Source organism: Myxine glutinosa, chromosome 4 (genome assembly GCF_964187855.1).
Source record: "Myxine glutinosa chromosome 4, kmMyxGlut1.1, whole genome shotgun sequence".
In the NCBI taxonomy this organism is placed as follows: domain Eukaryota; kingdom Metazoa; phylum Chordata; class Myxini; order Myxiniformes; family Myxinidae; genus Myxine; species Myxine glutinosa.
The window spans coordinates 75,478,377-75,493,580 of NC_136264.1; the positions used below are offsets into that span (position 1 = coordinate 75,478,377).

General features: G+C 45.7%; 6 protein-coding genes and 1 pseudogene across 6 annotated transcripts; 2 read left to right on the forward strand and 5 right to left on the reverse strand.

Moving 5' to 3' along the window:
- Positions 1 to 915: 915 nt before the first annotated feature.
- On the reverse strand, positions 916 to 1,296 carry LOC137426116 (histone H4-like; annotated as a pseudogene).
- Positions 1,297 to 3,797: 2,501 nt separating this feature from the next.
- LOC144891609 (histone H2A type 1-like) lies at positions 3,798 to 4,172 on the reverse strand. The gene has a single exon (XM_078775235.1). The coding sequence runs from the start codon at positions 4,170 to 4,172 to the stop codon at positions 3,798 to 3,800; it is 375 nt and encodes a 124-aa protein (XP_078631361.1).
- A 3,460-nt stretch (positions 4,173 to 7,632) lies between these two features.
- Positions 7,633 to 7,944, forward strand: LOC137426117 (histone H4). The gene has a single exon (XM_068114809.1). It carries the CDS (start codon positions 7,633 to 7,635, stop codon positions 7,942 to 7,944), a length of 312 nt encoding a protein of 103 aa, XP_067970910.1.
- A 547-nt stretch (positions 7,945 to 8,491) lies between these two features.
- On the reverse strand, positions 8,492 to 8,928 carry LOC137426118 (histone H3). Its single transcript, XM_068114810.2, has one exon. It carries the CDS (start codon positions 8,900 to 8,902, stop codon positions 8,492 to 8,494), a length of 411 nt encoding a protein of 136 aa, XP_067970911.1. The 5' UTR covers positions 8,903 to 8,928.
- Positions 8,929 to 9,607: 679 nt separating this feature from the next.
- Positions 9,608 to 9,988, reverse strand: LOC137425880 (histone H2A, embryonic-like). Its single transcript, XM_068114605.2, has one exon. It carries the CDS (start codon positions 9,986 to 9,988, stop codon positions 9,608 to 9,610), a length of 381 nt encoding a protein of 126 aa, XP_067970706.2.
- A 1,764-nt stretch (positions 9,989 to 11,752) lies between these two features.
- Positions 11,753 to 12,046, forward strand: LOC137426119 (histone H4-like). Its single transcript, XM_068114812.2, has one exon. It carries the CDS (start codon positions 11,753 to 11,755, stop codon positions 12,044 to 12,046), a length of 294 nt encoding a protein of 97 aa, XP_067970913.2.
- A 1,801-nt stretch (positions 12,047 to 13,847) lies between these two features.
- Positions 13,848 to 14,401, reverse strand: LOC137426120 (histone H2B 1/2-like). Its single transcript, XM_068114813.2, has one exon. It carries the CDS (start codon positions 14,330 to 14,332, stop codon positions 13,952 to 13,954), a length of 381 nt encoding a protein of 126 aa, XP_067970914.2. The 5' UTR covers positions 14,333 to 14,401; the 3' UTR covers positions 13,848 to 13,951.
- Between the last annotated feature and the right edge of the window lie 803 nt (positions 14,402 to 15,204).

The following is a 15,204-nucleotide window of genomic DNA, read 5'->3' on the forward strand; positions in this document are numbered from 1 at the left end:
AATATCTTGATAAAGAACCAAACTCAAACATATACTTTGTTAATGGATTAGATGGTGATGGAAGTTGGAGGAGAATTAAATTATTTCCCACACATAAACAAATATTTGTAGGATCATTGTTTCAGTGGTCTACTAAACAACAATGATCATTGATAGTATGAGTAAAAGGCCCATAAGACCAAGGGGGTCAGGAATAGAGGTGTTAAGGGGAAATGAAGAAAAGTGATGGTGAGAGGAAAATTTACATGTAAGTGAATGGAGATTTGGAGGTTCAATGAAGGATTTGTTCCAAGCTGTTAGTGTTCAGCCTGGGACATCAAGATGGGTTTACCATTCAGCCCTAGCTCAATTAAAATATCTTCATTATGTATTAGCCCAAGTCGATTAATTGGCTCATAAGGCCAATAAGCTCATGGTTCAAAAGGCCAAAAGGCTCATAGAGTCTTTTGGATTAATAGGGGTGTTTTCCAAAAGTGGGAAAAGACAGGGGGGTAAACGACATTAGATAGGGATTTCTCATGTTAAATGGGTTTGTCCCAGGAACAACATTTATCATCTACTTACGGGCTTGAAGGAAATACGTTTTGTTTTGACTTTTTTTATGAAGACTGAGAGGGAAACGTTGAACAAGACGGTGGTGGTTGACTGTCTTCAGGGAATGGGGTTTCACAATGTTTCAATGAAACCTCCACAGGATTGAGAAGTGACAATTGTTGGAGATCATGTGTAATGTCGCTTGCAAGGTGGTTCATGTTAAAATTCACATTTTTTTATTTTAACCATAACATGTATAATTTGACCCGTTCATCTCCTCAAACCCAAAATAATAATACAAACCCTGCTCTCAACATTGCATTTCTGGTGCCAAATAATACATAAAGGAAAGTTGTTCAAGTCGCCTGAAGCTCTTTCATGAATGAGTTGGTGGCTCTGAAAAGAGCAGTTTTGTTGTAGCTGTTGAACACCACCACCAAAATGTTTAACCACCGAAACCGTAGAGGGTACGGCCCCGGCGCTTCAAAGCGTACACCACATCCATGGCAGTGACGGTCTTTCGCTTGGCGTGCTCCGTGGCGGTAACAGCATCGCGGATAACATTTTCCAGGAATAGAACACCTTGAGAACTCCCCGGGTTTCTTCGTAGATGAGACCTGAGATGCGCTTTACCCCACCACCACGAGCAAGGCGACGAATAGCAGGCTTTGTGATTCCCTGGATGTTATGACGCAGCACCTTGCGATGACGTTTCGCACCACCTTTACCGAGACCTTTTCCACCTTTACCACGTCCAGACATAATGAGCGTTTCGATCAAAACCCCAATTTAACCAAACGAACGAGCACACGCGTGTCGATACCGATGGTGTTGGTACCAAGGCTTCATATTGGTGGAGAGCTCGATATGACGATTTGCTCAACCTTGAAACTTTGCCTCCTCCATTTAATTATTTTCTCGACGAGAAAGGGTGCTGCCTTGGTGATTTCCGCCACGTCCGCGCGTGTGCTCTTTGCACCTCTCTGCCGCGCATGCGTGCGTTGTCCTTACGATTTTACAATATGCAATAATCTTTAATAAACTCTCAGCTTTGTGATTCCCTGGATGTTATCATGCAGTACCTTGCGATGACGTTTAGCACCTCCTTTTCCACGACCCTTTCCACCTTTACCACGTCCAGACATGATGATGGGAGTTGAATCCAAAGGTGAATAAACGAAACGGGCGTTCGTGTGTCTTTTTGGTGGTGATACTGAGGCTTTCTATTGGTGGGAACTCGATATTACCATTTGCTCTTTGACCCTTCCACGATTCCTCCGACATTTAATTATTTTCACTGCGTTTTCCTTTGGTGATTTCTACCACGTCCGCGTGTGCCCTTCGTGCCTTTTACCTTTTCACCCCACTTTCCGCGCATGCGCACGTCGTCCTTTCGTTTTGACAATCTGCAACTGTACTGGCTTTTCCGATCCCATCGCTTTCACTCAAGTAAACACATAATCCTGTCAAATGAGGTTTAAGTTTTGCAAAATTAACGACGATTTAATTCTGAACACAACTTGAACTGCAGAACTTTGGCAAATAACAACGCGCGCTCACATCACCGAAGTTGGAAATCAGCTTCAAAAGCATCGTCATCGTACGATATTTTGATGCCAGTTTGGATTTGATGTCAAGTAAAAAATTTGTCCGCGAGCCAACTTTAACCTCGATGAACCCTCGATTGTGGCCTCGTTTAAAATTTCTCTTTCGAATGTCATTTCATTGCGGTTCAAACACAATGAATGCTTGAAGTTTCTCCATCATTGCGCTACCTTGGACGACAGGTGATGAATTTGAGCAGCTCATTGTGAATGAGACATCGCAATAGTTTCGTTGACAAGGCCGGGATGGAAACGGTACATCAGACGAAGCACGATACAAGCTCGATGACTGTGACGTTTCGATTGAAAAAAAAACATTCAAAGCATTGTTTAGAGCCGTGTGCTGTTCGTGACCAAGCATTTTCACTCTCATGCTGGTCCATGCGCATTGCTCAGGTTGCCTCAACATCAACATGAGCCTCGTAAAAGCTGATTGTTCTTCTTGTTTGCTTGACTGCCTTGCAAAGATGGCTACAGACAGGTGCACATTTCACAATGAAAATTTTAACGTTTAAGTTTGGTCTAAGAATAGATTTACGTCGTGAAAATGAGCCTGAGTAATGAAGCTCCTTGGGGGAAGCCCGAGAACGTATCCGACCGAGTAAGCAATGCAATGTTGTGTCAAAGCAGCTCTTCCATCTACAGTGTCGGCCCGTGGAAGATGGTGAAATGTGCAGAGGATTGAAAATGTGCTTCTCGCCTTTCACCAGCACGTGCTTGTACCTGAGAATGCTGTGCGCATTGCGCATGGATGTATCGTTCACGTTAATTACGGAGCTCAAAGTGAGGCGAGAAACAAACGGAAACAAAAGAACACTTCTCATCGATTCCGATTGCCGACGTCTATTTCCACCACGTCCGCTTCTCCCGTCACAATAACATCGGCGGCGTGACGAGACGATGTGTAGTTTGTACAATACTGCATTGATTTTGGATTCTCGTCTTCCTCCTCACTCTATTCGGTGTGAAATGGTGGAGACTGTTCCCCTTCCGAGAGCACTTTCGACCTCGTTTCTCAAACGAGCCAGTAATAAAACTGGCGCTTCCAGAACCCATAAACATCCCCTTATTTTGTGAATGCAAATGTCAGAATTAATTTTTGTTCAAAATTTTAACAGTTAATAAAGACTGGAAAATGCCAATGCAGAAGTACCTTTTATAACCCCAAGCACCCTTTTTTCTTAGTTATTGAGTCTCACACCCCGCCCCCACCCCTCCTCCTCTAACCCCTTTTGCTTTATTCCTTTTCTGTTTCTACCCTTGAACACACTCATTCCTGCTCTTTTGTATCACACTGTGACTGTGCTGCAACTCTCTGTGTCGTCAAAATACGACAAAATCTACCCGACAAGACGGACAATGATTGGGGCTTCTGTGATGACGAGATGCATGAATGATTGATGCCGAAGGGCAAAGTTCATAATTATTGGGCATTAAAAAATGAAAATTAATAAGTGAAATTCATAAAGTTCAAAGTTCTGTATGTGGTTTTGAAATGTAAAGGAAACGAGAAAGAACCGTGTCGGGTTTTTCAACACACAGCAGAGTTTTGTGTAAAACACGGATCGTGTATCGCTGATGCTGCTTTCGGAAAGGTTTGAGTGGCTCTGAAAAGAGCCGTTGTGGGAGAGCTGAAGAACTCTTGTGAGGCGGAGCCGTTTACTTGCCCTGGCTTTTCTTGGGGAGCAGCACGGCCTGGATGTTCGGCAGTACACCACCTTGCGCGATCGTCACCCCGCCCAGCAGTTTGTTCAGCTCCTCATCGTTGCGGATGGCGAGCTGCAAATGACGCGGGATGATGCGCGATTTCTTGTTATCTCGTGCAGCGTTACCGGCGAGCTCCAGGATCTCTGCAGACAAGTACTCGAGCACAGCCGCCAGATAGACGGGAGCGCCGGCACCGACGCGCTTGGCGTAGTTGCCTTTGCGAAGATGTCTGTGGACACGACCCACGGGAAACTGCAGCCCAGCACGGGAAGAACGAGTCTTTGCCTTAGCACGAGTCTTTCCACCACCTTTACCACGTCCCGACATGATTCGTAGCAATGAACCGATATCTAAACAACCTTACTGTGACTGAAAGTCATGGTGCGAATTGAGTTGTTTTAAGGGTGAAGTCGGACCAGGAATCGTACACGCCCACATTTTATCCATCCAATGGCTGAACATCAGGTTGTGGATTCCGCCTCCAAACTCTCTGTGATCCAAATATTTGCATATGAGACAGAATCGTTAGAACTTTGAACTTTGACCTTTTGAACCTTGGCGATTCGCGCCAAACGTGTCACCATCGTGCCCAAGGACACGCCAAGGTGGCACGACGGATCCGCGGGGGCCGGGGAGCGACCTCAAGTCGCTCGTCCAAGGTATTGTGCACAGCTTCTGCACCACACCACCCAACGGCTCTTTTCAGAGCCACAACACCTTTCTTGAAAGTGTGATCGACCATTCACCGAACTCGCCACATGTCACGACTTTTTGTGTGTGTATTGTGTACACGGGTCAGAAAGAGATGCAGAGACGTGTTTTATGAAGCATTTTGTTTTGTTTTTAACAAAGACTTGGAAAAGATAAAGACACACAGAATTGATTTGATGAACTCGACAGGGGGCGCTGGGTGGATCGGTACGGGGCTTCAGGATGGTTCAGTGAAATATCGACGTCTGAATTAGTTGGGCTCATATGTTGACGAGATGCAGGTATATGCATAGTACTGTGTACGGTTCATAAATACTGCGAGCACTTTGTATTTGGATTCCGAATGAGGAAACTTCGTGCAAAGGAAGGACGAAGAATCGTGCAATGTACGAGCTTTTCCAGACACGAGGCACTGGGTTTACAGGTAAACGGGGATGGTCAACGACGTGTGTCAATGTCAAATGGGGCAAGTTTCATTTATTGGTCGGACATTGTTCCTGTACATTGGGGCAAATGGGTCAATTACGAAGTGATCTTAGAAATTAGTAATTTGATAAATACTAAGTAATGGTAGTCGTGATGACACACTTTGAATTTTGCATATTTAACATTGCGTGTTGAGTCACGTGACTTGCCATTCTTTGGTCATTGTTTGATATAAATAAGTTATGAATGAATATGGAACAACTTTTGTTGGTCTTGCAAATAATTTGAACCTTGTGCTCTTGTTTTTTAAGCTTTCACAAACCACTTCATCAAATAATGCATACAAAGGTTATATCTATTATGTCTGCACGTAGTTTTTATGAACCATCGGTTCAGCTCCTTTTAGGTGAACGAGGTGGTGGCTCTGAAAAGAGCCGTTGTGGGTTTTGGGCAAGTGAGACGAGGAGGAACAAGACAAACTTCACCTCGATGTTCTCGTCTTCTCTTCCTCTCACTTCTTTTTGAGCGTCGCCTTCTAGTTCTTCAACCCCTTGGTTGCAAGCTTGGACTTAGGTTTCGTCATCTTGATCTTTCCCTTAGTCTTCGGCAGAACCCTCTTCACGTTTTTCTTCACCTTTGCAGGCGACTTACTGAATCGCTTCGAAGAGGCCGCGATAGATCTTTTCGGTTTCTTGGGAGATACCTTCCGCACCACCTTCTTCACTGCTGGCTTTTTGGTCGCTTTCTTGGCCGCTTTCGACTTGATTGTGATCTTCACAACTTTTCTGGGACTGGTGCTCTTCTTCACTTTGGCACTCTTCTCCTTGTTCAGTTTGAAAGAGCCAGCAGCGCCCGTTCCCTTGGTCTGCACAAGATTTCCACGTGCAACGAGCCTCTTCACAGGCGAATTGATACGAACGGAATTCCGTTGGAGATTGTAGCCATCTGCCCCCAGGGCCTTTTTCAAGGCGACAAGCGACGTACCATTTCGCTCCTTGCTCGATCCCACCACCTTGATGATCTTTTCCGAAAGGGTGCCGTCAGTCTTCTTCGGGGTCTTGGAAGCGCCAGGTTTATTCTTCCTTCGCTTGACAGATGGGGGCGAAGTTGAAGGTGCTACTGAAACAGGAACAGACTCCGCCATTTCCCACTAACAAGAGTATGACAAGTAACACGAAGATCGAAAAAGAAGTTCAGTGTTTCACAAATAAAGCGTTGCATTATCACGTTGCCTGTTATGGTGATGGCGTGAAGAAGCGGACGTGGTAGAAATCAACGTCAGCGTTCAGAAACGATGGGGTCGTTCACCGTATCCGTTTGTGTTTCCTGCGTCAATTTGAGCTTTGTTATTCACATGAACGTTAACTCCATGCGCAATGCGCACAATCGTTTCAGGTACAAGAACATCCCGGCAAACGGAGAGAAGCATCTTTTCTAATATCTGGCGCTTTCGCCGCATTCCACGGCCAGACACGGCAGATGGACGATCTGCTTTGACAGAACATTGCTTACTCGAACACGTTCTCGGGCTTCGCCCAAGGGGTTTCTCTGCTCAGAATCTGTTTTTGAAGAGTGAAATATTTTCTTTGACCCGACTTAAACCTCACAAAGTTCATGGTGAAATGTGCACCTGTCTGCATCCACCTTTGCAAGGCAATGAAACAGGAAAAACTCCTTTTTGGAGGTTTGTGTCGAGGTCATCTTGGCATGGACCATCACAAATGTGAATATACTTGGTTACCAACAGCAAACGGGTGTAAGCAATGCTTCGAACGTTTTATTAAATCCAAACGCGAATAAAATCGTCGACCCGGTTTCTCCCATGTTTTTGTGTCGTGCTTCGTGTGATGTTCTGGATGCATCCAGGTGTTGTAAAGGAAACTGTTGTGACATCTCATTGACACTTACTTGACTGGTTGAATTAATCCCCTGTCGTCCAAGAGAGGTGCAAGGTCTTCCATGCAGCAACTTCAAAGATCTTCCACGCGTTAAAGTAAAGCTTCGTGATAACAGCGAAATGTTGTGCTGTTTACTGTTTGAACGTCACGAGAATTCATTGTTTGAACCTTAATTAAATGACATTTACAATGGACGGTGGTTCAACGAGGTTAAAGTCCGGCAAAAAGGGTCGTATTAAATTCTCTTGAAATTTAAAATTGAAATATCGATCATGAAAATATCGATCCTTCCATTACTTGATACCTTTGCAGCGTATTTATAACTTCGGGGATGTTTGCGTTTGTTGTTTATTTTGACAAAGTTCTGCAGTTGTGTTCAGAATGAAATCGTCGTAAATTACTGCCTAACTTCACCCTCATTTGACAAGATTCTGTGTTTCTTTGAGCGAAAGCGAAGGGACCACAAGAGCGAGTGCAGTTGGACATTGTGAAAGCGTGAGGACAACGTGCGCACGCGCAGCAAGAGGTGAAAAGGCAAAGAGCACACGCGCGGACGTGGTATAAATAACCAAGCAGGCACCCTTTCTTATCAAGGAAATAATTAAATATGGGAGGCAAAGTGCAAAAGTTAAAGGGCAAATGACAACGTCGATCTCTCCACAAATATAAAGCCTCAGAACCACAATCATCCATATAAACACGCGAACGCTTGTCGTTTAGCTTATTTGGGTTTGGAATCAAACGGTGTGGTTATGTCTGGACGTGGGAAAGGTGGAAAAGGTCTTGGCAAAGGAGGTGCTAAACGTCATCGCAAGGTTCTGCGAGATAACATCCAGGGAATCACAAAGCCTGCTATTCGTCGCCTTGCTCGCCGTGGTGGGGTGAAACGCATCTCGGGTCTCATCTACGAAGAAACCCGTGGAGTTCTCAAGGTGTTCCTGGAAAATGTGATCCGCGATGCTGTTACCTACACGGAGCACGCCAAGCGCAAGACCGTTACTGCCATGGATGTGGTGTACGCTTTGAAGCGCCAGGGCCGTACACTTTACGGTTTCGGTGGTTAAACATTCTGGGGGTGGTGTTCATCAACATCTTCAACAACAAAACGGCTCTTTTCAGAGCCACCACCTCGTTCATGAAGGAGTTTCAGGCGACTTGAACTCTGTATTCTTTGGCACCACAAATGCGATGATAGCAGGGTTCATATTATTTTGGGTTTGTGGAGATGAACGGGTCAAATTATACATGTTATGGTTAAAATGAAAAATGTGTATTTTAACATGAACCACCTTGCAAGCGACACGACACATGATCCCCAGCAATTGTCACTTATTAATCCTATGGTTTCATTGAAACATTGTGAAACCCCATTCCCTGAAGACAACGAAACTCCACCGTCTTGTTCAACGTTTCCCTTTGTCTTCAAAAAAAGGGAATCACAAAACGTATTTCCTTCCCACCCATATACACATTATACATGCACAAAAGGTAGAGATAGGTGGAGAGTTCGGTGAAAGGTCGATTACACTTTCAAGAAAGGTGTTGTGGCTCTGAAAAGAGCCGTTGGGTGGTGTGGTGCGGAAGGTGTGCACAAGACCTTGGATCAGCGGGTTAAGCTCGCTCCCCGCGGATACGTCGTGCCAGCTGGATGTCCTTGGGCATGATGGTGACACGTTTGGCGTGAATCGCGCACAAATTAGTGTCCTCAAACAGCCCAACGAGGTAGGCCTCGCTCGCCTCCTGCAGCGCCATCACTGCGGAGCTCTGGAATCGCAAATCGGTCTTGAAATCCTGTGCGATTTCACGGACCAGGCGCTGAAACGGCAGCTTGCGAATGAGCAGCTCTGTGGACTTTTGGTAGCGCCGAATCTCGCGCAGCGCCACAGTTCCTGGACGGTAACGATGCGGCTTTTTCACGCCACCGGTGGCTGGAGCACTTTTCCGTGCCGCCTTCGTCGCCAACTGCTTTCGGGGAGCTTTGCCACCAGTCGATTTACGGGCGGTTTGCTTCGTTCGAGCCATCGTGACCGGCAAAGATCAACACAAAACAAAACAGCAAATGAGATTAGAAATGCGCGGTATGATTTTATTTGCACTGCGAGACGCTTCCGCCGTTCGCTATTGGCTGGCATATTTTGCACATTTGTTATTGGCTGCCTCAAACACTCCCATTCGTTGAAGAATTAAGCCCCACCTTAAGCTCTTTCCACGAGTCGAAACTTCACCCTTCCCTCTCCATTGGCTGAAATCCGAGCCCGATGTGATCCGCTCCCCGAGGGAAAGCTCCGTCCGCCCTCCCTTGCTCGTTTCTCCCATCAATATCCTGAAGCTGAGCTCTTGGGCCTGTTGAGCATTTCTTTGAACGTGAAGAAGCAAAAGGCATATCCTTGCCGAATAATGGCGAGTGTTTGTCTCGCAATACTAAAAATTTCACAATTCTACTCACGATTTGATTTCAAAATTTGGTAGTTTGTGGAGGTGGTGTCGCCGGAAATAAAGTTTTATATTCAGGAACTGCAGTCTTTGTAAATAATGCATTTTTGTGATATTACACGATTTTTATGTTGTTTGTAAAAATGAGTTTTGATAAAAAACACACAGCAGAGTTTTGTGTAAAACACGTATCGTGTATCGCTGATGCTGCTTTCGCAAAGGTTTGAGTGGCTCTGAAAAGAGCCGTTGTGGGAGAGCTGAAGAACTCTTGGGCTTTGTGTGAGGCGAAGCCGTTTACGTTCCCTTGCTCTTCTTGGGGAGCAGCACAGCCTGGATGTTCGGCAGTACACCACCTTGCGCGATCGTCACCCTGCCCAGCAGTTTGTTCAGCTCCTCATCGTTGCGGATGGCGAGCTGCAAATGACGCGGGATGATGCGCGATTTCTTGTTATCTCGTGCAGCGTTACCGGCGAGCTCCAGGATCTCTGCAGACAGGTACTCGAGCACAGCCGCCAGATAGACGGGAGCGCCGGCACCGACGCGCTTGGCATAATTGCCTTTGCGAAGATGTCTGTGGACACGACCTACGGGAAACTGTAGTCCAGCACGGGAAGAACGCGTCTTTGCCTTAGCACGAGCACGAGCCTTTCCACCACCTTTACCACGTCCCGACATGATTTGTAGAGAAGAACCGATATCTGAATAACCTCAAAGTGACTGAAAGTCATGGTGCGAATTGGGATATTTTAAGGGTGAAGTCGGATCAGGAATCACACACGCCTATCTTTTATCCATCCAATAGCTGAACATCAGGATATGTTCTCCGCCTCCAAACTCTCTGTGATCCACATATTTGCATATGATACCCTTTCTATGATAGCATTCTTTAAACTTTGAATCCATTCAGAAGACAGAAATGTTTCCCCAGTTTTCTTTTTAAGTACCTTTAGATTCAGGCTTTAGTAGTTAAGTTGCACACGCAAAGTGAAGCAACGAGGTTGAGCAATTGCTTTATTATCGAGAAACAAGTTATTTAAATTGAATGTTACATTTTTCGATTTGAATCCGAAGGCAAGTTTGCCGTTTTACCATGTACTGGCTCTGAATGCGTACCAATCGCACATGCGGAGAGAGGAGTGAGAGAATAAGTTTACTCTGTCTGCCTGCCTGGCAATCAAACAAAATTGAAAATCATTCCAGCTATTAAACTTACTGTTTCAAACATCCGTTTTCACCAGATTTGTTTTCATTTCGTGCGGAGCACCTCGAGGTACTTCTAAAAATGTAAATACAAGGTGAGTTGTCCCGCAGCTACGTAGTCCCTAAAGAGAACAGTCGAATTGTCCACAAATTTCAACACGGCACAACAACAGCAACCACAAAAAACAGCAACAACCACAGCCATTCTATAAAAGTGAAAATCAAACAGGAAATTAGCGAAATGTGCAGACCAGATCGAGCAAAATGTCAGAATTTCACTTGCAAAGCTACAGTTCAACATGACAGAGTTACAAACACAATGTAAGTAAGAATCGACGTTTTTTATAAGTATACATTTTTAGGGATAAGTACATAACTTAAAAAGTGATAGTTTTGGTGGTGTTTTGCGGTCTTGGAGTGATAAACAGCATGCCTAATAAATTTGATGCAATGTAATCTAACGTGAAATAAAAACCAAGGGGAAATAAAAATGGGTACCAATAAATGTTAAAGGTTGTGTAATAATTGTGGGTTTTAAAAGAAGATTGTGGTGGAGTTAAGCAAGGTGGAAGTTTAGTCTTGGCGCGTGATTCAAACTAGGTTTTGGCGTGATATGCAAATGAGCCAGCGCACGTGTTGCACATCGCACACCACGAAGCCCGTACGCAGTGCACAATTACCCCCAAGGAAATAGGGGAGAAAAAGGGGAAAAACCTCCCGAACCCTCACCAACGCATTCCAGCACAATCAACCAACGACACAAAGGGATGGGAATACTCTGGTCTTATACTATTAGTATAACTAACTAAGTGACCTGTATGTTGGTTTAAATTGCCTTCGGAGTCGGTTCCTCGAACCCCAACATTATAAACATATTGTCATCATATTGCACACACACATGAATGATGGAATTTTAACAGTTCGATGTAAAAGTGATGGCGTGGAGGAGCGGACGTGGTAGAAATCAACGTCGGCTCTCGGAAAACTATGGTTCCTCGTATCCGTTTGTATTTCTCACATCACTTTGAGCTCTGTTATTCACATGAACGATGACTCCCTGCGCATTGCGCACGGCGAGAAACACATTGTGTTTCTCTACATATTTCACCATCTTCACACGGGCCGACATTGCAGAGGAAAGAGCTTCTTTGGCAGAACATTGCTTACTCGGACACGTTCTCGGGCTTCGTGTGTCGGGTGTCGTGTGTCGTCGAAGTCGTCGAATCAAACGTTGGTGTCATGTCTGGACGTGGTAAAGGTGGAAAGGGTCTCGGTAAAGGAGGTGCGAAACGTCATCGCAAAGTACTGCGTGATAACATCCAGGGAATCACAAAGCCTGCTATTCGTCGCCTTGCTCGTCGTGGTGGGGTAAAGCGCATCTCGGGTCTCATCTACGAGGAAACCTGTGGAGTTCTCAAGGTGTTCCTGGAAAATGTGATCCGCGATGTTGAGATGGGCAAGACCGTTACTGCCATGGATGTGGTGTACGCTTTGAAGCGGCAGGGCCGTACGCTCTACGGTTTCGGTGGTTAAACATTCTGGGGGTGGTGTTCATCAACAGCCACAACAACAAAACGGCTCTTTTCAGAGCCACCAACTCGTTCATGAAAGAGCTTCAGGCGTGTTGAACTTTGTATCATGTATTCTGTGGCACCAGCAATGCAATTGAGACAGCTCTGTTTATTACTTTAATTTTCACGAGGTGAAACGGTCAGATATTGAAGTCTGAAAGATTATTAGAAGCTTAAAAGCCAAGGATCCCGAGCACTTTGTTGCAGTGATGTGTCGGGCAATTAGAGGCGACACTCTGAACTGAAAGTTGTTTCCGGAGAACAGTTACACGTGTTACGGATTCGTCACTTCGGTTGTTGTGGTTTTCATCCACTGTAAACATTTTTGATTCCATGTACTATTATTGTTGTCGTTTAAGGGAAATAGATATTGCTATTTTCAAAAGGTAAAAAGTTAATGTTTTAAATGAAACCGGAACCGGACGACGAAGAAGAGGAAGAGGAGGAAAGGAAGGTGTAGCGAGTGAGTTCAACAAGAAAGCGGAGCTGCTTCGAGTTCTGGAGAAAACGCTGGCGAACTGGAGTCACAAGCGAACTTTAGGGTTTCCCAGGAAAGGGATTCCTGCGACAGAGTTATCGCTGTGACAGATCAACCTGCGTGTCAGGTTTTGCGCTCGATTCCGAAGAGAATCGTCGGGCCGTGACGTCTCAAGTACGGGCTGTCGGCCATTTTGACTCGCGTGCTTTGCGCGTCGCGCAAGGTTTTCTTGGCTTCGCTTCAGCTGTTTTCACTGCATTCAGACATTTATCTGGTGTGTGCAACGTGGATTTTGTAGGTTAATTTGCGGTTCGCCGACAGCCGTGAAACGTCCATACCCGAGGGTGTGATTTCCCAGTCACCTGGAGAGCGCCTTTGGATTTCCCAGTCGCCATGAGGGCGCCTTTGCGCAGCTTTGGCTGCATCGCTGTGACTGTCATCCGAACGGGATTCTGGTCTCGATTAGACATCGTTCTGACGATCGCTGGAGCGGCTCGACTTTGGCTTGAAACCGAAATCAACTTTGGTTTGAAGCAGGGAAAGACATTGGGAATGTTCTTGTTTCACTCACTTGGAGCACAGTGAGTTATATATTACGAAACTGATGGTACCATCATAGGATATATATTGATTGTACTTTTGATTACTATTATTGTTGTACTGTTATTCTTGTGTGATCTTCATACTTGTGTGTTGGTAACAATTGGTGTGGCTTCAACATTGATCTTTGACATACAGAATAACACATTTTTCTGCCGTGACTCCTCTCGGGGCTCGGAGGTACACCGTGACCGGGGGTTGGGGAGGAGCACGCAACACATGGCTCTACGAAAGAGCTGTTTCGTCAAAGAGTAACTGAGAAATGGAACAATAGATTTTCTGAGTTCGTGGTAACTGCCCCATCAGTTCAGATATTCGAGAATATAACACCCGTCTCTTCGCTGACGGCAATACCAATCTCTGCTGTGATGGCTAATGTATGGGGAAATAAATAAAAAAGGATTACTGGGAGATTCTGCTCTCTGTGCTCTGTGTTGGCATTTGCAGTTTTGACACACGTGTCCATGTACCCGTAAAAAAAAGTTTTTAATCCTGACTACCCAAGAAACATACCTACCTCACAATAAATTATGTGCCAAGTCATGACAAATACCAACCCGATCCATGGAATAATTGGAAGTTTAAACAGGACTACTTTTTACTTCAGTACAATGTTGATGATTACCTGACCTGCACATTAATATGAACCACATTTCTCATTACAGATAACATCACGTGGTTCTTTCACCAAGGAAGGACACGAAGAGGAAAAGTCGCACTCCATTAGAGAAACATTGAGTGGCTCTGAAAAGAGCCGTTTGGGGATGAACTCGAGAAACGAGTCCGAGCTCACTTGGAGCTGGTGTACTTGGTCACGGCCTTTGTACCTTCGGACACGGCGTGCTTGGCCAACTCCCCGGGAAGGAGCAGACGCACTGCCGTCTGGATCTCCCGCGATGTGATGGTGGAGCGCTTGTTGTAATGCGCCAGACGAGATGCTTCGGATGCGATGCGCTCAAAGATGTCATTAACGAAGGAATTCATGATGCTCATCGCTTTGGAAGAAACACCCGTATCGGGGTGAACTTGTTTCAGCACCTTGTAGATGTAAATGGCGTAGCTTTCCTTTCTGCGATGACGCCGTTTACCGGGACCCTTCCGAGTCGCTTTGGAAACGGTTTTCTTCGAACCCTTCTTTGCTGCCACTTGCTTGGGCTGATCCGTAGGCATGACGAGTCGATATTGAACCAGTTAAATATGAACCTTCAGAGAAAGAATAAGAAGACGAGTGTGAACGATTCCCTCTTATAAAGGGTTCATATGCAAATATCTGGATCACAAAGCGTTCAGAGGTGGAGTACACAACCTCATGCTCAGTCATTGGTTAGATGAAAAGTGGGCGTGTATCATTCTTGATCCGAATTTCCCTTCAAAATAACTAAATTCGTCACCTTCGTATAAAATTCAGTAAAGTTATTTGGATTTCTCTTTTTGTGTACAAATCATGGCGTTCTGTCACTTCCAAGCCAAATACAGAACATTCGATGATTATGTACTTTGCACTTAATGCACAATAATAACCTGGAAAACAACAATGCGTGAGAGTGGGGTCATCGCAGGTATCTCCACGTTGGCTTTTTTCCAGCCTTGACAGTTCAAGGTGCGCAAGGAATTTAGACCCAGCAGGTGTCCATTCGGTCCGTCATTCTTGCACCTCATCAACACCAAACAAATTTATATCAAAAATGAGAAATGTTTTTGTATATCAGTTGTTTCTTTCCGGGGGTGGTGGAGGGGGGAGGGGGGAGTTTTTCATCCCGGGGGTGAGGGAGGGGGGGACTCCTTTTTTCCGAAAACGGTTTTTGTGGGAGAAACATCACATCGACCATACACCACCTCTTGACGAGCGAGCCCCCCTTATCCCCTCCCTCTCCCCCCCTCCTTTCCCCCCGCCCTCCCTCTCCCCCCCCCCCCCCGCCCTCCCCCCTCATCCCCCCCTCCTTTCCCCCCCTCCGTCCCTCTCCCCCCCCCCCCGCCCTCCCTCCCCCCCTCCTTTCCCCCCCCTCCTTTCCCCCCCTCCCTCTCCCCCCTCCCAACAGCCA

Bases quoted from the DNA above. Each gene is read 5' to 3' on its own strand.
- LOC144891609 (XM_078775235.1), bottom strand. From the start codon at position 4,172: ATGTCGGGACGTGGTAAAGGTGGTGGAAAGACTCGTGCTAAGGCAAAG.
- LOC137426117 (XM_068114809.1), top strand. From the start codon at position 7,633: ATGTCTGGACGTGGGAAAGGTGGAAAAGGTCTTGGCAAAGGAGGTGCT.
- LOC137426118 (XM_068114810.2), bottom strand. From the start codon at position 8,902: ATGGCTCGAACGAAGCAAACCGCCCGTAAATCGACTGGTGGCAAAGCT.
- LOC137425880 (XM_068114605.2), bottom strand. From the start codon at position 9,988: ATGTCGGGACGTGGTAAAGGTGGTGGAAAGGCTCGTGCTCGTGCTAAG.
- LOC137426119 (XM_068114812.2), top strand. From the start codon at position 11,753: ATGTCTGGACGTGGTAAAGGTGGAAAGGGTCTCGGTAAAGGAGGTGCG.
- LOC137426120 (XM_068114813.2), bottom strand. From the start codon at position 14,332: ATGCCTACGGATCAGCCCAAGCAAGTGGCAGCAAAGAAGGGTTCGAAG.